The sequence below is a fragment of the Orycteropus afer genome, unplaced genomic scaffold, assembly GCF_000298275.1.
Source record: "Orycteropus afer afer isolate SDZICR_OR568_19922 unplaced genomic scaffold, OryAfe1.0 scaffold00581, whole genome shotgun sequence".
In the NCBI taxonomy this organism is placed as follows: domain Eukaryota; kingdom Metazoa; phylum Chordata; class Mammalia; order Tubulidentata; family Orycteropodidae; genus Orycteropus; species Orycteropus afer.
In genome coordinates this window covers 415,180-437,336 of record NW_006922168.1, presented here as the reverse complement: position 1 = coordinate 437,336, position 22,157 = coordinate 415,180, and the positions used below count along the sequence as shown (strand labels likewise).

General features: G+C 45.8%; 1 protein-coding gene across 1 annotated transcript in view; it reads left to right on the top strand.

Moving 5' to 3' along the window:
- The first annotated feature begins 4,751 nt into the window (after window positions 1-4,751).
- The window catches only part of CNKSR3 (CNKSR family member 3), a 138,617-nt gene continuing 121,211 nt past the window's right edge, over window positions 4,752-22,157 (top strand). Inside the window, exon 1 of the mRNA XM_007956196.1 lies at window positions 4,752-4,803. Within this exon, the coding sequence (XP_007954387.1) occupies window positions 4,752-4,803 (52 nt within the window). The remainder of the gene's footprint in view (window positions 4,804-22,157) is intronic.

Below are 22,157 nucleotides of genomic sequence, written 5' to 3'. Positions count from 1 at the left end.
GCAATGTGATGGGGAAGAAGATGATAACCAAGAGAAGGACACACAGATAAAACAAGAGAAAGACCTATAGATAAAACCCATAGATAAAGCCAGGAGATAAAACTGAGTATTTGGAGCAGCTGGCTTTATTTTTTTTGTTTCTTTCATTCTGGAAAACATTCTTGAACTTGGGAAGCAGGTTGGTCTTTACAGATTAATAATTTATTGTTTAAAAGTTTGCTTATTTTGCTTCTCCTATGCTTATTAAAAGGGGTTCTGGTGGAGCAGTGGTTAAGGCATTGGGGTGCTAACCAAAAGGTTGGCAGTTCAAACCTGCCAGGAGCTCAGTGGGAGAAAGATGAGCCAAACTGCTTCTGTAAAGATTTATAGCCTCGAAACGCTATGGAAAGTTCTACTCTGTCTTATACGGTTGCTATGAGTCTCAATCAACTCCACGGCAGTGAGAAGGTGGTTATTAAGGTAAGTGGTTCCAACCCATCAGCTGTTCCACTGAAAACATCCACAGAAAGATGTGGCTGTCTGCCTCTGTAAAGATTTATAGCAGTTCCATAAAGTGTTGTGGAGCACTTGTACTCTGTCGTGTAAGGTCACTATGAATCGCAATCAACTCAACATCAATGTTTTTTTTTTTTTTTTGGTGGTTATATATAATATTAATAACCACTACCCCAAAACTTCCATTCCAAATCAAATAAACATGTTCATAATGTGCATGTTTTTACAGTTGTGTCAAGTTGGCTCCCATCTGTGGTGACCCCATGTGTGTCAGTGGACCGTGCTCCACAGGGTTTCCAAGGCTGTGGCCTTTCAGAAGCAGATCACCAGGCCTTTCTTCTGAGGTCCTCTGGGGAGGTCTGAACTGACAGCCTTTTGGTTAGTAGTCAAACGCTTAACTCTCTGCTCTGAGCCACCCAGGATTCCTATTTGAATGCGCTGTTGTCAATTGCCATTGAATTAGCCCAACTCATGGTGATCTGTATCTTGAGTGTAACTGCTCTTTAGGGTTATCTTAGCTGTAGTCTTTACAGGAAGGAGTCCTCGTGGTGCAATGGTTAAGTGCTTGACTGCTAAATGAAAGGTCAGTAGTATGAACCCATCAGCTGCTTCATAGGAGAAAGGTGTGGCAGTTTGCTTCCATAAAGATTACAGCCTTAGAAGCCCTATGGGGCAGTTTGACTCCGTCCTATAGGGTCTCTCTGAGTCAGAATCGACCTCATAGCACACAACAACAATCTTTATAGAAGCAGTTTGCCAAGTTTTTCTTCCTTGGAGCTACTGGGTGGTTTGAACCATCAACCTTTAGGTTAGCAGCAGATACACAAACCGTTTGCCCCATGTACACTGGCCTAAAACGTTACTATCACACAGATCCTTAAGATTCCCTTTTCTGGGTCTATCAAGACACTTCTCTCTGGTTAAAGACTACAGAAGACTACCCCTCAGAAAATCACATGACAGTCTCGATTTATAAAGACTACCCCGCATCCATTTCTGAATCTTCCTAGTGCCTAGTCTACTGCCTTACATGCATTTAATAGACATTTCATTGAGTGAATGCATGACATAAATATTCAAGGAAACCCAAACTCAGCAAAATGAAGTAACTGGAAAGAGAAATCTAGGACACCTGGGTTCCATGAATTCAATCCAATTAGAAAAAAATGTAGGCAGGTCCTTGTTATGTGCAAGGAGTAGTGGCACCCAGCAGGTTCAAATAAAGTCTGCTTAGGAAGAAGATGGCAAAGCTGCCTTTTGGTAATGTGTGTGCATATGCAAGATAACAGTAGATCTACAGATTACAGATAGCAGAGAAGAAAAATGAGCAAATTACAGATTATTTTGTACACAGGTTAATTCCCAAAGCTATGCACCTATAAGATTTTGCCTTTATTGTATACCAACAGTGACTCTGGATATCTTTAAGTTTGCATTTCTGGCTGGAAGACAGGCTTCCCTAAAACTTTCACATGCTAACAGCTTTAATTAAAGTAGATGGCCTTATTTAAATAGTAATTAGCCTTCAGGACTTGAAGTGTTTACAGAATGCTAATTCATTTAGATAGTTAATTGGTCTTCCGGGTTAGAGATCTGAGCTGTGATGTAGTCATGTGTTGACTATAGCCAGTGTAGCATGTTGACGCAATAGGGTGAAATTTTGCAAAGTCTTGCTTGGCTCCCACGATTTTAGCTTTCAATGCCCCCATAATGACTAATGTAAATGAACTTGAAAACACTGTGAAAACATCCAATGGCAAAATCATTAATATTTGGCCATTCTTCATAATTACAGGAACCATATGGCCCAGTTTATTCATGTTATCCCACCGTGATTACTGATAGCGTCCCCTTTCAAACACAAGTGTCTTGGTTTGGAGATACATTATGTGGTCACCCTATTCACAGTCAAACATGACACAACACCAAGTGATAGCTTAACTAAAGCTGTGGATAAGATTGGTTACATTTATCTAGTGAATTCAATGACAAATAGCAAGACTCTTCTCCCTGCTTACTGCCATAAAGATGGTTAACAATGGATGACACTAATTGCTATCAAGTTGATTCGGACTCATACCAAACCTACGGATAGGGCAGAACTGCCCTATAGGGTTTCCAAGGCTGCAATCTTCAAGGAAGAAGATTGCCAATCTTTCTCCTGCAGAGCAGCTGGTGGCTTCAAACCACTGATCTGTCAGCCAGCAGTAGCAGCCAAGTGCTTACCCACTGCACCACCATGGCGCCCAACGATGGATGATAGAAAAGTTTACCACAGCCCCCTGTCCCCAAGGACAATAACTCTGCCAGGAGTTTTGCACTTGCCTTTTCTAAGTTTCTTGCTCTGCCAATGTCTTTTGCTCAGAGAAGAATACAGTGCTAACTGAGAGCCAGAACTCTGTTTTTTTGGGTCTCTCAAGTGTCCCACCTTTGACAGGGTGTAGTCTTACCATTTCTATAGCTCATTTTAGTGGGAAATATTTGTGTTTTCCTTCTCTGACAGGTTTCCACCTTACACAGGTTTTACTCTCTTTGATGGCTGCACGTCTGGCTGTTGCTATGGTTGGCTCCTCAGCGTCACAGATAGACGGCTTGGAGGGGGAGTCTGATGTTTCACGTTCCTCTTGCTTGCTTACCCCAGCTTATCACAGTCTACCAAAGATGCATAGGTCTGCCGCTGGCCATCTTCCCCACTTGTGCAACCAACAGACCTGTTTAAATAGTATATATCACATAATTCAACACGTTTTATAATAAAGGCAGTGGCTGGCACAAAGGAGGCATTCACAGATATAAATAGAATGAATACCAGCCACACTTCCACACGGCGCTGGGTGCTAGGAGCTAGGTGTAGGAAAGGGAGAGGGGAAGAAAACCAGGCATTATCAAGTAGGCTGTGCCCTCAAAGGGTTAACAGTTTCCCAAGGGAAGATGTAAGTAAATAACCATAATCGAAAGTAGGAATTATCAAGCGTCAAAAGATATGAGAGTGGGTAGGAGGTAAAGTTCACTGGGCCGGGGAGCGGATTGAGGATTGAAGCAAGAGGGGCAAACTGGAGTTTAGCTTCGTTCCAGCTCAGGGTTAACTCAAAGCCCTCATGGAGTCCTGCGAACGTGGAGGGAGGGCCCCTCCCCTTTTAGTTGTTAGTTGGCTGAAATCCTGCGCTTAGCTTTTTTTTTTTTTTTTTGGCAGGCTAACAACTTTCTCCTCACGGTTCATGACTAACCCCAATAAGCATCATTAGCTCATTTTGCAAATATGAATATTACGATAGGGCAAGATACACAGCTAAATGTTACCAATTTATCGGGATTAACTTCAGTGGCGAAGGAGAAATACCACTGAAGTAGCATTAAGGAAAAAAGCGAGTTAAACGATCGCTCTCTCATCCAAAAGAGAAACAAAGCAAAGCTATTCTGCTTCAAGAAGCTTACAAGGAGGAGGGCTTACTCCCAGAGCAGTGCTGTGCTACAGAGCACTCAAGGTGAACAGAACATGCAGAGCTTTTACTTTCTATCAGCGTCTGACTGCTCACCCCGAGACAGAACGTGCTGCTAACACCCGCCACCCAGGGCGCGCGCCCGCTCGCCCGCCCCCAGCGCCTTGGCACCGAGCGCGGCAGGCCTCCCGGGCGCGCGCGACGGAAGGAGGAGCCCGGCGCCCCGCCCCCTGCCAGTTTCGCCCCGCGCCGCCCCGCCCCTCTCTTATTCGGTTCCCGGCGCCCGGAGCTCAGACTGTAACCCGAGCGCGCGCTCGTCCTCCCCGAGCTGCACGAGTGCGCGGCGCAGGCGGAGGCCGGCGGAGAAGCTCGGGACGCGGGCGCACGCAGAGCCCGGGAGCCGGGACAGCGCCGCGCTGAGGGGGAGTCGAAGGGGGCCGTGCGTCCTGAACTGGAGGAAGTGGCCCCGGGCCGAGGGCCAGCTCGGCGTCAGAGGGAGGGTCCCGCGCCCAGGCCGGAGGGTCTGAGGTCGCCGCCGCCGGGAGCAGCTCCGCCAGGCTCCCGGAGACGCTGGGGGAAGAAGGAGGAGGAGGAGCCGCAGCTGGACGGTGGCAGCTGGAGGAGGAGCCGCACGGCTGTCCCGTGTGTCGGCGAGCCGCGCTGGGATGATCCACTGACCGCGCCATGCAGCCTTGACGGAGGGCTCCGGCGCGCAGGGGACCAGCCGGGGGCGCGCCCTCCTTAGCGGGGACCTGGCGCTCGGGCTCCAGGACTTTACGCCGACGTTCTAGCCCAGCTGGAGCGCAGCCATTTGCCATGGAGCCCGTGACCAAGTGGAGCCCCAAACAAGTGGTGGACTGGACTAGAGGTGAGCGGGCGTCGGGGCCCCGACTCCTCCAGTCCGGGGCTGGGGCGGCTAGCGGCTGCGGAAGGGGTGCTCAGCTAAGCCCGCGGCCGGGACTTTTGAAAGCGCTGCACGTTGACCGTGCAAACTTCTTCCGCGTGGCCTTTGCGCCCTCACCCTTTAGCCAGCTCCGAACTGTTCTATTGGGGTACAAATCGTGGCAAGGCGAGGGGGGGTCCCATTTTGAAAGCAGGGAGAAGAGGTGGCCTTTCTCTGGAGGGTGAGGGTTGGGGATGCTGGCGGGTGGCGCCCCCCTTGCCCTGCTGAGGTTCTGTGCTCGGCGCCCCGGCGGGCAGTCCCAGAGCGCAGAGGCGCAAGGCGCCTTTGTGCGGGTGCCTCCTGCGGGAGCTCGTAAATTCCGGCTGCCCAGAGCAGTCCGCAGGCCGGGCAGGGCGGCTGAACAGGTACCGCACGCCGGCGGGCCGCCGACCCTTGCTGTTTTGGTTGGAGACTGCGAGAGGGTAGCACGAGAACCAACTGTGGCGCTTGCGCGGGTGAGAAACCTTGAGCCGGGGCTCCCCGGGAGTCGACGACTTTTGCTCGGGTAAAGTACCAGTACCCTTGGCGGGAGCAGCTTTCTACGTCACATTTAAGAATTAGAAAGGAGAACTTGAACTGTTTTGAGCCACTGTTTTTTGAGTTAGGCAGTATTTGAGAAAGCGGTGTGGTGGGTGGTGGTAGGTGGTCCAGGGGTAGCCGCTTGCACTCTTGGCTGCCTCGATTGCTTTTTAACATCTCCCAAGAATTAGAGGGAAAGGCCATAGAGGCCTTCAAGCCTCTGTGTATGCTTCTAAGAGAACAAAAAGTCCATAACACAAATAGATTTTCGTGGGGCCCCCCTCCCCTAATTCAACATATCTGTTTCAAGTTACTGTTGTTTACTTTCTTCTATCTACTCTTCTAGGTGAGGAATGGTGTCCTTTCTCAGTAATAATAACTAGAATTGTGTAGCGCTTTACAGTTTGCTAAGCGCTCTCTATGTTATTGCCCTTGGCCATCACAGTAAGCCTGTGAGGTAGGTAAATACTGGTAAGATCAGGTCACCTTCAAACCGTCTCACCCATGGCCATGGCACAAATGAAATCCACCATCTCCACATGTCATTTCCATGCTGGTGTGGTACACATGGACCACATGGGTCGGGATGTCCTACAGGGTAGCACTGTCGGTGGGACATGTCTGTTTCCTGAGCCTCTGGGAGAAGGTAAGGAACACTCTCTCCTGAGAAGAGCTTTGTCCAGTGACCACATTTTGTGGGCTCTTACTTAAAACAAAGGTAAAGAAACCAAATACTTGTAGATCCGTGGTTAGGTTTGACTGTGTAAAGAGTAAACAGTATTGTCATCTGTAGGACATACAGAACCTTAGTGTGAAAGCTGTAAATATCCTTAGAAATGGACTGTTTTCTCCTCTCCTCTGGATACTGCCAGGTTCCCCATCTAGCAACTTGCCTGTCCCCTGAGCCTGAGGGATTGATCTGTTCACTTGGACGTCCATCTTCACGGCAACTTACCAAACTGATATGCTTTAAGCAATTTTGACCTCTAGGATAGTCCTGACAGGAGCTCTGGTGGCATGGTGCATAAGGCATATGGCTACTAACTAGAAGGCTGGTGGTTCAAACCCCCCAGCTGCTCCACAGAAGGAAGATAGGGAAATCTACTTTGGTAAAGATTTACCACCTTAGAAACCCGATGAAAGTCTCTATGAGTTAGAATCAACTTGATGGCAGTGAGTTTACTTTGGTTTGGTTTAGTTGTTGTTGATGTTCCGTCAACTCGGCCCCGACTCGTAGTCACCCTTCCTTGGATTTCCAAGGCAGTATCTCTATGGAAGTAGATTGTGCAACCTTCCTTCCAAGGAGTGGCTAGTGGGTTTGAACTGCCAGCCTTCTGGTTAACAATCAAGTGCTTTAGTCACTATGCTACCAGAGCTCCCGGTTTGGTTTAGAGTGGACCTAAGAGGAGTTGTGATGATGCAGTCGTTAACGCTCTTGGCTGCTAACTGAAAGGTCAGCAGTTTGAGTGCACCAGCCGCTCCACAGGGGGAAGATGTGGCAATCTGCTTTCTTAAAGATTACAGCTTTAGAAATCCTATGAGGCAGTTCTTCCCTGTCCTATAAGGTCACTTTGAGTCAGAATCAACTTGATGGCAATGGGTGTTTAGGACAGTGGTGCAGGAGCCTTGGTGGTGCAGTGGTTAAGTGCTTGGCTGCTAATCAAAAGGTCTTTGGTTCGAGCCTACCAGTGGCTTCACCAAATAAAGACCTGGCAATCTGCTCTTGTAAAGAGTGTTGTTGTTATGTGCTGTCGAGTTGGACCCAACCCATAGTGACCCTTCCTTGGGTTTCCGAGGTGATATCACTATGGAAGTAGATTGCCCAGTCTTCCTTCTGAGGAGTGGCTGGTGGGTTTAAACCTCCAGCCTTCTGGTTAGCAGTCAGATGCCTTAGGCGATATGCTACCAGAGCTCCTCCTATAAAGATTATAGCCTAGAAAATCCTATACGGGCAGTTCTGCTCTGTCCCATGGGGTGGTTGTGAGTCGTAATCGACTCAACAGCACCTAACAACAACTACCACAACAGAGTGATGCTGGCCTTTAAGGTAGCTGGTAACCCAGTGTGACTATCAAGTCCCTGAATTGTCACTACTCAGAATTGAAATGTGCTCTCAATGTACAGTATACACTGAATTTGAAGACTTGGTGTGAAAAAAATATAAAATAGCTCATTAATTATTTTTTTTTATTGCTGTTGAAATGGCAATAATTTTGCATATAATGGGTTAAACTAAATATACTACTACAATTAACTTTACTGGTTTATTTTTTCCCTTTTTTAATTGCAGTGCCTAGAAAATTTAAAAACTATACCTATGGATTACATCTATGGCTGAGTAACTCATTCCATTGAGTCTATTCTGACTCCCAGTGTCCCTACAGGACAGAGTAGGACTGCCTCATAGTGTTTCTAAGGCTGTGAATCTTAACGAAAATAGTGCTACATCTTTCTCCTTAAGAGCTGCTGGTGGGTTCAAACTGCTGATGGTTCAGTTTGTAGCTGAGGGTTTAATGTGGCTGACAACGAAACTTAATGTACAGTACAGTTCTAGAGTACAGACAGGGTTAAATCTTATCACTGTGGCTTTCCTGAGCCTCTGCCAGCCTGCTTGGTAATGTACAAGCAGAAATTGGTAGCAGGAACACAGTAAGATTATGGAGTGAGATCTTCACACCCTTAAGATTTGTGTCTTTTTTTTTTTTTTTTCTCTTGGGATTGGGAGAGGAGAAGTGTAAATTCACAGCCTGTTATGCTGGTTTCTCATCTAAAAGGAAGAGCAGGTTAGAATGTGTTTTTGGCGTCTAGTTGCCTTTATATTATGGCTTAGTTGGGGTTGCTTTCATGTGGAAAAGTTTCCTAATGATCCGAGAGAGCAATTATGGGTGGCTCAGGACCTCAGAGTCCAAAGCACTGGACACTGATTAGGTGACATACCTGTGGCTGGCACTTGGCAACTTTATACCAAGCACTATGCCCTTTCGGATTCTAAGTTCAGCCTCAGAGAATGACCTGGATACTTTCTGTGTTAGGGTGTGAGGAAAACACAAAGAGCTAACTCTTAGAGGATAAGGGGCTCCGTTTACCCACCGTGTATGACACATTACTTGAATATTTCCCACACCATGTAAAAGTATTGACTTTTTAGCAAACTTTTGGTTTATGAAGCTTTGTTTGCTATAGGGATATTTTTAGCTGTCTTGGCTAACCTTGCCACCCAACCCCCATTTTATAAACACTTCCTCCTGATAAGCAGCTCTTCGTGTGGACTTTGCTGCTCTTGGTACTGTGCGAGTATGGATATGGTCACGTGAGCACGGCAGGAAGCCTTCCACGTGAAACTGTCAACCTGGTCATAGATGACAGCTTACTTTCATGTAGTGTTGTTAGACGCACACGTTAGCACCCAAATTGATGTCTAAAGAATGCATGAATTGTTTGGCCTTTGCGTATTAATCTTTATCAACACTGTCACCACTATTAGCATGATAGTAATATATGCTCGTAAGTGTTAGCAGTGTGTCAGGCCCGGGTTTTAAGCATTGGCCAGTGTGAATTCAGTTCATATGCACAACCGCCCTTTGAGGTAGGCATTCTTACTTCCATTTTGCGGTTGAGGGAACTGAGCAGTGAGAAGTTAAGTACCTTGACCATTGATTGTCACATGGCTGGGAGGTAGCTGGGCAGGATTTGGCCCCAGGCACTTAAGCTGGTTTCACTCGTCTCAGCATCACATTTATGAATAGATCTTCAGGATTCTCACAGTGTGAGTTTATTACCATATGTTAATAGGGGAGAGTCAGCCAGTCTGTGGGCCTTATTATACGGATTAGGCGTGTGTCAGAAAAGTTATTTGTAAATCAAATGAATTCATAGCTCATGGCCCCTTGCCAGTGACATAATTCAAGAGGCTTGAGCTCTGCTGGCGTAGTGCCTAAGGCATTTGACTGCTAACCAGAAGGCTGGCGGTTCAACCCCACCAGCCACTCCTCAGACGGAAGACTAGGGAATCTAGTTCCGTAGAGATACTGCCTGAGAAACCCAAGGAGGGGTCACTATGAGTTGGACTCGACTTGATGGCAGTGAGTTTGGTTTTGATTTGGTTTGCAAAGCAAATGATCTTTTATAGCTACTATCAGATAAGAGTAAGTTCAGCTGCACAGAACAGAAAACCCAGCTGACAGTGGACTTACCGACTGGGAGTTTGTGAAAGAAGTGGGGAGATGAGCAGCCCCGGAGTATGTGGGGGCTCCATGGTGCTCTCAGGAACCCTGCTTTTTTGCTGTTCTGTTCAGCAGTTCTTAGCACATGCATTTGTTTTCACATTAATGCCTTGATGCAAGATGGCACCTCCACCTCCCATGTCCTGTGCCTGTTCCAGGCAGGAGAAGGGAGACCCACAGATGACGAAAGAGCAGTGGCAGCCAAATCTTCCCCTTTAACAAGCTCTTCTAAAGTCTCCATCAGGGGCTTAGCTAAAAGCGTCATCAAGTAGCTTAGCTTACTTCTTAGCTGTCATGTGGCTATGTCATGCTGCGGTGGAGGCTGGTCACTGTTGTCTTTTTTTTTTTTTTTTTTTTTAAGTTTCATACATCATAGCCCTGAGCAAATGGAGTTTGGTGGTAAGTAAGGAGGGAGAAGAGGAGATTGTGGTAGGCAGCCAGCCATTTACGTGCACTGACTTTCCTAGATCAGTCCTCAAAGGACAAATGTCCTTTCCCACTTACATCCAGCAAATGGGTCAGCTCTGTTTCAGAAACAGTGTTACAACTTCGTTCCTGTTATAGTTTCTTAGGTCCAAACCCTGACTTATATGAGACCTTTGTCTCTACTCTGGATTTAAATATTGGATGTTAAATTGTGAAATGCATTGTGTTTCTGCTTTCAGGCTGGCAGGAGGCACTCTTCATTCGGTTGCTGTTCACCGTTTGGCCAGCTTTCGGGCTGGTGGGGAGGAAGAGTTCGTCCCAGCCGCCCCATGGTCATTGATCAGCCTGGGGTTGGTAGAGTTTGAATAAGTGTGTTGTTGAATGACTACGTCTATAAAACACACTTTTAGTTCCGGCACAGAAGTTTCTCCAGCCAGGTTCTGACGTTGCTGGCATGGATGATATCCCTCATCACCAACCAAGTGAAAAGGGGACTTTCTTGCCCACGGTCTGGGCCTGTGGAGTTCAGAGTGTTCAGGGCGAACACTTAACTGGTTCAGTTATCTGGCCACGGGCCATTCTCTCTCTCTGCAATGTTTATGAGTCTACTGTTCGGTCTTGCAGGGATTGGACCTGCCATGTTAACTATAGAGGTTTGGTACCGTGTAGTCAAGCACAGTGTACCATCTATTTTTTTTTTTAATCCTACCTTCTTTTGGAGTCCTTTTGTAGTTCCAAGTCAGATTTCCACATCTCGTTTTAGAATCTGGGATCAGGGGAAAAGGGAAGCACCCTTCATTCAGTTGCTATAGGTTCACCATTTAGCCATAGATCAAAAACTCTTTTTCTTATTCCACCCCATCCATGGTTCTGTTCTGTCTCCTGAAGTCCATCCATAGGGTTTTCTTTGTCATAGCTTCCTTCTGAGGAGTGGCTGGTGGCTTTGAACCGCCAGCCTTCTGGTTAGCAGTCAAATGCCTTAGACACTATGCCACCACAGCTTCTTTCTTCATCATAAAAATAGCAAAACATTTATAGAGGCATTGACTATGTGGTGTATGCTGTTTTAAGTACTTTATTTAGTCTCCTGCATTTGATCTTCAAAAAACCCCTCTGAGCTGTACCGACCATTAGTAGCCCATATTAAAGATGAAGAAATTGACACAGAGATGAAATATTTGCCTGGGGTCATGTAATAGGTGGTGGTGCCCTCAGCTGCTCCCTTATATTCTCATGAACCCTGCAGTGACTTGTATGCAGCCGTTCAGCGGTTGAGAGCATGGGCCCTGGAGTCCGACCTTGGGTTTGCATTTCAGTTCTGTCTGCTGTGTGATCGTCCTTGTAAGCTCTCAGTAAATTACTACTATGTGTTTTATTGCTTCCTCTCCTATTTTGTCCTGTAGCTCGAGGCCATAAATTATTCTCTCTGAGCAGTCAGATCTTTCCTAATTCCAATCCTACCATTCAGGTGGGAGCTCTGGTGGGGTAGTGCATGAGGCATTTGACTGCTAATCAGAAGGCTGGTAGTTCAAACCCATCAGCCACTCCTTGGAAGGTACCTTGATCAGTTCTGAAGATACTTCTTGCCATTTGTCAGCCAGTCGGGATCCAGGACAGAACTTGCTAATGGATTGGGAAGGTTCTTAGTTTTGTTGAGTGCTGTTGAGTGCTGTTGAGTCCGCTGGGACTTGAGTGACTGCATATAACACAGTAGAAATGCCCCTTGGGGTTTCCCAGGCTGTAGTCTTTCTGGAAGCAGATCCACAGATCTTTCTATCATGTTGCTGCTGGGCGGGTTAGAACCACCACCTTTCAGTTAGCAGCCAAGCGCTTTACTGTTGAGCTGCCAGGGCTCCTTAGGTTCTTATTTCGTGGAGTGATGAGTGCTTCTTGCCACTATCACAGACCTTCTTTGGGTGAATAAATTGAAAATATCTTTTCTCACCTGTCTTTTTAGAGTAGTAACTGGACTTCCATGTGACACTTAAGATTGGTTCTTGTTCTTGATTGCTGACCCCTGTCTGGCACCTGGTCCGTAGCATCACCTGGGAGTTTGTTAGAGATGTAGTCTCAGGCCCACCCCAAACCCACAGCATCAAAATCTGCTTTTTAACAACATCCCCAGGTGGTTTGGGTGCTCGTCGCAGCTTGGGACGTGCAGCTCTAGCATGTAGCTGACACGTGTTCCCAAACTTCTTTGGTAGGTCCCTTCTGTAGTCTTCGCTGTCTGAACTAACAGGTGTTCCATATGTTATTTAAATTGATGACAATTAATTTGAGGAAGCTTGACTTGGCCATTAATTGAAGCAAAAATAAAACCAGTCTTAGGGTGTGTGCTTATGTTCATAAGCACCACCTAGCAACAGCCTCAGGTAATTCTTCAACCAAGTCAGACGTTTCCCCTGACATTTCTTATGTGTCCATTGGGACTTGAAGATTTCTCTCAACAATCTTTTTTTTTTTTTATTAGACTCGTAGTAAGAGGGAGATTGTGTGGGGGCTGCTTAGTGGCTCTGCGGCCGAAGCCTGCTCTCAGGATCTTCAGCTGGCCTTTGGAGGAAGTGATGAGCTTTTGGCCAGTGACACCAGCCTATTGTCTGTGACGCAGCACTCTTCCCTGATGAGAAGTGGCACTGAATGACATTTTCAGGAATAAGTGACCAGGGCAGGTCTCAATATTGGAAAGTATGAGCGTGTAAAGGCCAGAGTGTTCCAGTCCTGTGTCACGTGGAGATTAGTGTTGACATCTCCACACCTGGGCCTCCTCTGTGAGATCCCCTTTTGGAGTTCACACCACTGGGTAGTGCTGGGATGGGCCCTCCCTGCTGTGCACTACACCTGCGTCTCAGCTTTCGCTTTTGACCACTCCTTCCTGGTTGGGTCTAGCTCTGGGATGTTCATGTTTTCACTTTGTAAACCAGGCAGAGTTGCTTTCCATTTTCCCTGTCACTTTATGCTGTTTCCAGAGACTTCCTCACAGGCACAGCCATTATCTAGGCTTTTAATGAGCAAGCCAAGCGTTATTGACCTGAGCTCTGCAGAGCAAGTTCACATTTGTCCTCATTTGATACTTTTACCAACAAGCCTGTGAGGTGCAGCCCATCTCTGATGCAGAGGAGGAAATGGAGCACTGGGGAAGGGAAATGAATTGTCAGGAGGCCGGGAGCTGGCAGCAGGCCTGTTCTTTCTGGTATTCTGTCTAGGCCCTGGTTCTTCCTCTGGCCAAAGTGTGGATGTTCTAGTTCTCCTAATCAACAAGTGCAAAATGGGGACCTTCAAGGAGCTCTTGACCTTGTGCTTTTTTTTACACTCAAAGAACACTCTTCTTTCTTTCTTTCACCCTCCCTCCCCCGTGCACTATTACTTAAGTAGGATCCTAGTTCCAAGAACTTGATCTACTGGCAGTTGGGGCACTTAATGCCGATGATTTATTTCATTGCGTGTTGGAGGTTGTATATTTCAGATGAGATTCTGCCTTGCAAGGAATCCTTCCTCTTTTGAACACTCAGCCTCATTTTTATTTGCATTTTGAGTGTCACGTTGATATGTTTTGCGTAATACGATTAATATATATACACAAGCACAAGGAGCTCTGGTGGTGTAGCGGTTAAGGCATTTGGCTGCTATCTGAAGGTCAGTGGTTCAAACCCACCAGCCACTCCACTGAAGAAAGATGAGGCAGTCTGCTTCTACAATGACTTACATCCTTAGAAAACCAATGGAGGTCACTATGAGTTGGAATTGACTCTATGGCAGTGAATTTGGTTTTGGTTTTTATATGAAAATATGTATCATACATACATACATTTGACTTTTTGAAACAACATCTGCAATTGTTATGGCCTTATTTCTTTCTTGCCTTTGATTCGTCACAGCTGATTGATTTTAACGGCTTTGAGTGAGGTTAGGCAGTTGTAGTGAATGACACACAGGCTTTGGAGTGGAACAAAACTGGGTTCATTTCTGCATCTGAGACTAAGTGCTTCTGAAAGCTTAGGCACATAACTTGCTTTCTCCAAGCCTGCCCTAGTGTGCTCCTCTGTAAAATGGGATGGATATGGGGCAGATAATAACCAGCTCACACAATTTCAGTTAGGATCGAGAGAGGAAACACAGGGAAGGCTCTCCACATAATGTATGGCATCTGATTGTTCACACACTTACTAAACCCAGTGACATCGAGGCAGTTCCAACTCGGCGACTCTCTAGGACAGAGTAGAACTACCCCACAGGGTTTTCAAGGTTGTGGTCTTTGTGGGAGGAAATTGCCACATCTTTCACTCACAGAGTGACTGGTGGGCTCGAACCATCGACCTTTTGGTTAGCAGCTAAGAGCTTAATCACTGCACCATCAGGGCTCCTCACACACTTACTACTAGTGACTTGTTGTTGTTGTTATGTGCCATCGAGTTGGCCCCGACTCATGGCGACCCCTTCTTGGGTTTCCGAGGCAGTATCACTACAGAAGTAGGATTGCCCAACCTTCCTTCTGAGGAGTGGCTCGTGCGTTTGAACCGCCAGCCTTCCAAGTTAACATATATATAATTGGATCTTTTTTGTTTAAATATTTAACACTGTTGTGGCTGATAGTTATTAAAGCATAGGACACCTTCATGTACTTACTAATAATTGATAACCTTTCCTCCTTCCTTTTGTTGGTATATGAGTTCTGTCTTCTCTTCATCCTTTCTTTGGACACTTTTCCTTCACTCCCCTTAGCATAGGTCTTAGAAGCAGATGGTGCCATAGGAAAGGTTAGTAATCATACTCCTGGAATGGGCTTACGAGAAGTATTCACCTTGATGGCAAAGTCTACCCTGTAGTAAAAAGAGTCAGAGTTTCATTAATTCACCAAAGAGTTAGTGTGGACCAGCTGGGTTCCAGATATTATTCTAGACGCTGGGATTCCAATGATGTTCCAGGCGCAGGAATCCAGCTGGGTCACTATTTTAATGCAGATGTGAGGGGTGACAGGCAACAGCAACAGCCAAACAGATGAATGGAAAAATCCCAGCTCCTGAGCCCCAGGTAAGTGCGGAGAAGAAAGGGAACTGAGATGTGAAGAAGAGTGACTGGGTGGGGGGCTCCTTCGGATGGAGTCATCAGGGTCACCTCTCTGAGAAGATGGCCTTTAGGCAGGAATGACAGGAAGGAACCGGCCATCAGAACCCTAGGGCAAGAGCATTGTAGGCAGAAGGAACAGCTAGTGCTAAGGTTCAGAGGTGGGAATGAGCTTAAGTCACTGGAGGAAAGGAAGTGTGGTGGAAACCTGAAAAGCAGGGCTGGCCAGAGGTGGGTGGTGATTGGAGAAGAGTTAGACAGACAGAGGCCAGGTCATCTCGGGTCTTGCAGGCCTTGGGCAGGAGTTTGCTTTTTTTCCCCCTAGTTGTGGTGGGAAGCAGGAGAATGACTTGATCTGTGTTGTGAAAACCCACTCTGGAGTTAGGGGGCAAGAATGAATTCAAGGGTCTGGTTGGAAGGCACTGCAGTGTTCTGGTGATAAGGGTATCTTGGACTTAGGTGTTGATGGTTCTAGAACTCGTGGAGCCAAGTTCTAGGCACAGTTGGTTCATTGATCTTTCAAACCCCAGTAGTTTTTAGATTATATTTGAAATTGAAGTGTCTGCTGGTTTTTGTTTCCTTTCCCTACCGGGGAAAGGAGTCCTGCTGGTGCAGTGGTTAGATGCTCGGTTGGAACTCATCAGCTGCTCTGTGGAGGAAAGACCTGGGGGCCTGCTTCCGTGAAGATGACAGGCTGGGAAACCCAACAGGGCAGTTCTGCTCTGTCATGTAGGGTCACAGTGAGTCAGATCGACTTGATGGCGATGGGTTCGGGTTGGTTTCCAGGGTAGCAGGACTCCCTCCCTGCTCTTCCTCACCCTGATTATGTTCTTGCTATGTTTCGTGGTCAGTGACAAGAGAGCCGGCCATCGGCCATCGGCCTTTCTGCCTTCACATGCCCTCTTCATGTCATTGTTCTTTTCTGGCACATTTTGCTGGGAGCTACAGTCTCTGAAGCTGTTTATTCTTCTATGAATAGGGTTTTTGTGAAAGTGGACTTAGCCTAGTTTGTTTTTTTTTGACATCAAATGGCTGATTGAATAGTTTTTAAACCTGGGATCAGAAGGGCAAATGTAGTTGTGTTTATGAGCACAAAGTGGTACCTTAAAATGCAGATCAGCAGATTGTGAAAATTAAAAAAACTTTCTAGATGAAAATGTATTAAACATTTGAGTCAAAGGAACTGGTAGAGAAATCTGATATGAAATATTTTGACCTCCCTGGAAGACTGTCCTAATTTTTACTTTGGAACATAGATGTCACCTTATGTTTGGTTAAATAGATTATATTTTGAGAAATTTTCAACAGGTAATATTTGAACATTTTTAACGCTTAATATCACTTCTACCAGAAGAGAGTGAGGAAGAGAAGTTGAAGGTGGTAGGCAGACTTGTATTAAAATAGCTTTATCCCGGCTTCTAAACCAAAGAAAAAAACAAAAAAGCCCAACCCATTGCATGGAGTTGATTCTCACTCATAGCAACCCTGCAGGACAGAGAACTGCCCCATCGGGTTTCCTGGGATGTAAATCTTTATGAGAAGTAGACTGCTGCATCATTCTCTTACAGAGCAGCTGGTGAGTTTGAACTGCCAACCTTTCGATTTGCAGGGGAGTGCTTTAACCATTGTGTCACGAGGGCTCCACACCCAGCTTCTCCCACCCCTTTTGAAGGAGCATATCTGTCAGGCCTAGCAGAGGAAACCCCCGATGGGTTCTCTATCAGAAAAGGCGGGGAATTATGATAATCTGAATCATGCTTTCCTGAGGAAACATTCCATTTCCTTATTTTTGGAGATTTGCAACTGGTGGGGGTTGGTGGTGGTGGAATTCAGTGCTTTGCCTCTGGGTGTGTGTGTGTGTGTGTGTTTCTGAGAGTGATTTTGTGTTCCACTGTCTTAAAGGAAATCAAGTGAAAATATCAGCTGGAGTGTGATCTTTGGAATAGGGTAAAACCAGCTTAATGTGTTGGGGACCAGCCTTTATGTGACACCTGTGAAAGATGTCAGCACCAACTTAATATGGATTCCAGCTGGAGTCTTAACCAAACCCTGAACAGATGACACTCTGAGAGCAGCTTTGGTGAAAACGACTGTCCATGCCAGGGCCTCAAATTCTATGCAATGTGTATACACAACGAAAACACAAATGCTTCGTTCAGATAAGATGTGGTGGGAAGTGGTTTGATGTTACGCATCTATAGACCCAGTTGAAGGATTTTGTATAAAGCTGTTCTGTAAAGAAAAGACCTGTCCTGGCAGTGGAGACATTCGTCATTCCTTTTTGAGCCAAGGAGGAGCCTTGGATCAAAACAGAGACTGCTTGGCTGTGTGTAATCAGGAAAGCTAATGGGCACTTGCAGATACATGGCTACTGGCACTGACAGGAGCCCAGGTGGTGCAACAGTTAGGTACTCAACTGCTAACTGAATGAACGGTTGATGGTTTGAAGCCCCCCAGCGGCCCTGCAGGAAAAACACCTGGCAACCTGCTTCTGTAAAGATCACAGCTGGCCCTGCAGGACAGTTCTCCTTGTCACATGGGGTGGCTGTGAGTCAGAATGGACTTGGCAGCCAGCACCCAACAGGAACAACCACACATTGGACCTGATGCCTGAAATTGTAAAACAGATCAGATTTTTGCAAGTCTCTTTCCCAGCCACTTGCATGTGGTGCCTCCTGAAATCTGGTCGCCATTGTCCTTGAACTTACTATCTCAGCACCTGTGTTAGCCAGGGACACAAACATGTCAATTCTTGGGCCACCCCAGACCAGGGAATCAGAAACTGCGGGGTTGGGGTCCAGGAACTGGTGTCTAACAACTTCCTCAGGTGATTCTGATACGGGCTGAAGTTTGAGAACCCCTGGGCTCTACCACTCATATGAGGCCTACAGAAATAAGTGATGCAAGTCAGGTTCTTCCTTCTGTTCCTGTCCACAGTTGGCTTTTAGCTAAGGTGTGATGGTTAGTTAGGAAGGAGAATGTCTGTATTTTCCACATCGTTAAGTAAATACGTTAGTGCACCTGTTTTTTTTTTTTTGTAAGGCACCTACTTTTTAAGTACCTCTCCACAGAACAGGTGGGGGAGAGGTAAGTGGTTATCACCGTGGGCTCCTAGCCAGCTACTCCATCCCACAGAGGGGACCTTTTGGTCGTGTACCTCCATGGCTGCTTGGCCCTAGGCCAACCCAGGAGGGTGATGTTTCATGGGTCTGAAGGGACTGGTTGAGGTCTTGTGTGCCATTTCCAGACCTTAGTTGAATGGAGGAGCAGTTCTCTCTCACTTAGCTCTTGGGCTTGGGCTTTGAACAAAGCAAAGAGAAGCAACAGAAGCAGAAAGCCAGCAGAAGAGAGAAATACTCAGAGCAGCAGAGGTTGCAGTTCAAAGAAAAGACACTTTTTTCTTAACACTTGGACTTTGAAGGACTGCAGATGGTGTTTGAAAGACTCTGTATTTGGCAGTGGCCAAGAGAGGCTAGAATAATAATAAAAAAAATCCCTACCGAGTGAACACAGAGGAGACATGGCACTGAGGCTTGCAGTAGGAGTCACAAACTCAGATGCCTACAGGGCTAGGCAGACACTATCAGAAACTGAGAGGTGGGGCTGTGTGAGGCAGTAGGGAGTGATGGAGACTGTGGCAAACCCCAGGACATGTTTACTGCTCGGTTTCTGCTGACTGTAGGTAAAGTTTCCAGTTCTTCTGATTTTTATTGTTTTCTTTTGCTGTTTTTAAATGACGCTGAAAATATGAATTTCTATGTGACATTTTCCAGGTTTTAGTAAACGGTCCTCAATTTTTTGGAATAGGCCAAAGACAATATATTTGTGGGCAGTTTGAGATTCTCTCTGTGGACCACCATGTGATTTGCCTTAGAGGGAAACGTCCTTGGATGATGTGAATGTAATTAGCTATATAGTAGTAATTCATCAACCATTCAGTAAATCTGTTGTTTGTTACCTATAATTTCATTTTGCTATTTAATTAATTCTAATATTTGTAAAATTGCAGTATGTAGTTCCATGCTGTTATGTTCAGGCCGGAAATACTGATGCTTTGATGGACCCAGTGGACTGCTGGCCCATACTATTCAGTGTAGAAACAGGAATTTGACTTCTCTTGGTTGAGTTTACTTTGCCATTGGTGAGCAGTGTTGGCCCCTGTCTGGAACTATTTCTCTTTGTCCAGAAAGGTTCATGCATAACTTAAAAGAGTGTGTACTTCCCAAATTTCTGTGCTGGGCTGTGGGGTCCTGTTTGAACTCATACGTTACCAGTTTAGTCAAGGTTGTTTCTACCTTCAGGGTGCCCTGAATTGGAAAACAATAAACCAAACAAATAAAACACTAGCTTCAGTACTTCAACTTCAAAATTGTTGTTAGGTGCTGTTGAGTCAGTTCCAACTTACGGAACCCCACATAACAGAGCAAAACGTTGTCCAGTCCTGCACTGGCTTCACAATCCTGGATGTGTCTGAGCCCATTGTTGTAGTTGTTGTGTCAGTTGACCTCATTCAGACTTACATTATCATTGACCCTTGAGACCTCAACCTTGAAAGTGGTTCTAGTTTGTAGATGATACATTGTGCATGGTCCCAACATCTTGCATTATTCATACGTTGAAGAAAACACGGCACCCTCTCTCATTGCAGCATTTACAAGTGTCTCATGTTTTAATGAAGTGTAAATATCATGCAGCCTGGCACATGAAATGTGTTAAAATAGGATAGTGTTAGCTGAAATTCAGGTCTTCAAACATGGGTGTGAAATGATGTAATGTACATGAGTATGATACCCAGAATTATCTCCATACAGTGCCGCCCAAGTCATAGGGTCCAGAATATAACGCAGAGGAGTCGAGTCCTACAGGATAGGCTGTAAGTGGGCAGATGTAAAACGGGTATCGATAAATGCATGAAGCGCCTTAGCGTAATCCCTGAATTCAGTGCTTCATGAGGTACGCAGGTCTGGCTAACATACTGGATGGTGTTGCTGTGTGGGTGGCTGAGCCAGTTCCCTGAGATCAGTGCCTCCTGTTGGGTTGCTAAAGTAAGCCAAAGAATTGACCAACCAGAAGAGAGCCAAGGGTGTGGAGGGCCCATTTTCTTATTCATGACTGGCCCAGACAACTCTTAGAAGGAAATGTGATGTCTTCTGTGATTTCTCTCATGTAAAGTTCATAAATACTTTGCTTCCTAGGATCAACTAAAACATAATAGATTATTTTTCTTGTGATGTCCTCTGCAGTGGTCTGCTTTGCCGCCATTTCTATTAAAATTTGATCATTTCTCATGTAGGACTTTTAAACACTGGACTTTATTTATTTATTTTTTTAAAGTTAACACTAACCTCATTTACTTGGCAGTCTGAAACGATGTCACTTGTCTTTCATGTTAATTCTACCTCAGGAAATAAAGTTTTGATGAAGCACTATGTCACTGGAGCACAGTAGGAGACCTCTACTCTTTGCACCCTTAGTCTGGTACCTAGAGCACACTGTTATAACTGGCATTTCCTCCAAGTTTGGTGAGGGTTTGTGTTCACCATGTATTTATTCAACAAGTATTTATTGAGTGTCTACTGTGTGCCAGGTACTGCCCTGAGAGTTGAGAATACAGCAATGAAAAGACACCACTGCCTGTGTTTGTAGAGCTGCTAGTCTAGTGGGGAGTCTACCAGTTGCTGTCAAGTTGATTCTGACTCAGTGACCCTGTGTGTCAGTGTCGAGCTGTGCTCCATGGGGTTTTTAATGACTGATTTTTGGAAGTAGCTCACCAGGACTTTCTTCTGAGAACTCTTGGACTTGAACTGCCAGTCTTTTGCTTAGCAGCCAAGTACATTAATGGTTTGCACCACCCCAGGACTCCTGGTGGGGATCTGGACAGACAGTAAGTGGAGTGCATAGCACATAGATGTGATAAATGCTGTGGGGACTGGCACTCAGGTGAGTGCAGGGAAGGGATTGGGGATGGCCAGGGAAAGATTTGAAAGAACACTGTGGCTAACGAATGGAAGAAGCTTGAGATAGGAGAGTGCTTGGTATGTTCCTAGAGGTAGGAGGCCAGTGGCTGGAGTAGAGTGAGAGGAGAGAAGAGCAGCAGGAGTTGAGATTGAAGAGAGGTGGTTGTGTGGTGGAGAGCCTCAGAGGCCACTCCCATTCTTTGGCTTAAATTTTAGGGAGCCAGTGGAGGGTTTTGGACTAAGGAGTGTATGTTAGTTATCAAGTGCTACTGTAACAGAGGTACCATGGGTGGATGAACTTAACAAACAGAAACTTATTGTCCCACAGATTTTAGGAGGCTGGAAGTCTAAATTCAGAGTACCGATTCTAGAGGAAGGCTTTCTCTTTCTTTTGGTTTTGGAATAAGGTCCTTGTCTCTTTGAGCTTCTGCTCCTGGGCGATCTTCATGTGGCCTGGCATCTCTCTTCCTCCATCTCTGCTAGGTATTTGGTCCCTTTTATGTCTCAAAAGAGATTGACTGAGGATGCTGAGGATACACCTTGCACTCATCCTGCCTTAACATAACAAAGGCAACCCATTCTCAAATGGGATTGTAACTACAGGCATAGAGTTTAGGATTTGCAACACATTTTTTAGAACACAGTTCAATCCATAGCAGAGTGCTGTAAGGCTTACTTTTTAAGATTACAGTGGCTATTGTGTTGAGAAAATTGAGGAGGGGCAAGGATGGGTCAGGGAAGGGAGGCCAGAAGCAATAGTCTCATGAATGATGATGAGGCTCGTTCCAGCTGGTTGGGATCTAAAGGGCCAGTCAGGCCTCTGAGGGATTGGATGTAGGTGTAAGAGGATGCCCCCAAAGTTTCTGATCTGACGAGTTGGAGGAACAGAGTTACCATTTACTGAAATATGGGGGAGTGTGTGAGGAACAAATTAAGATCTGTATTTTGAATTTGTAATGCATGTTAACCTACCAAGTGAAGATGTTGAGTCTGCAGTTGGATACATGTGTCTGGATAGAAATTTGGTGGCCATCAGGATATAGATGATATTAAATCTTTGAGACTGAATAGAATCACCAGGAAAGTGAGTGTA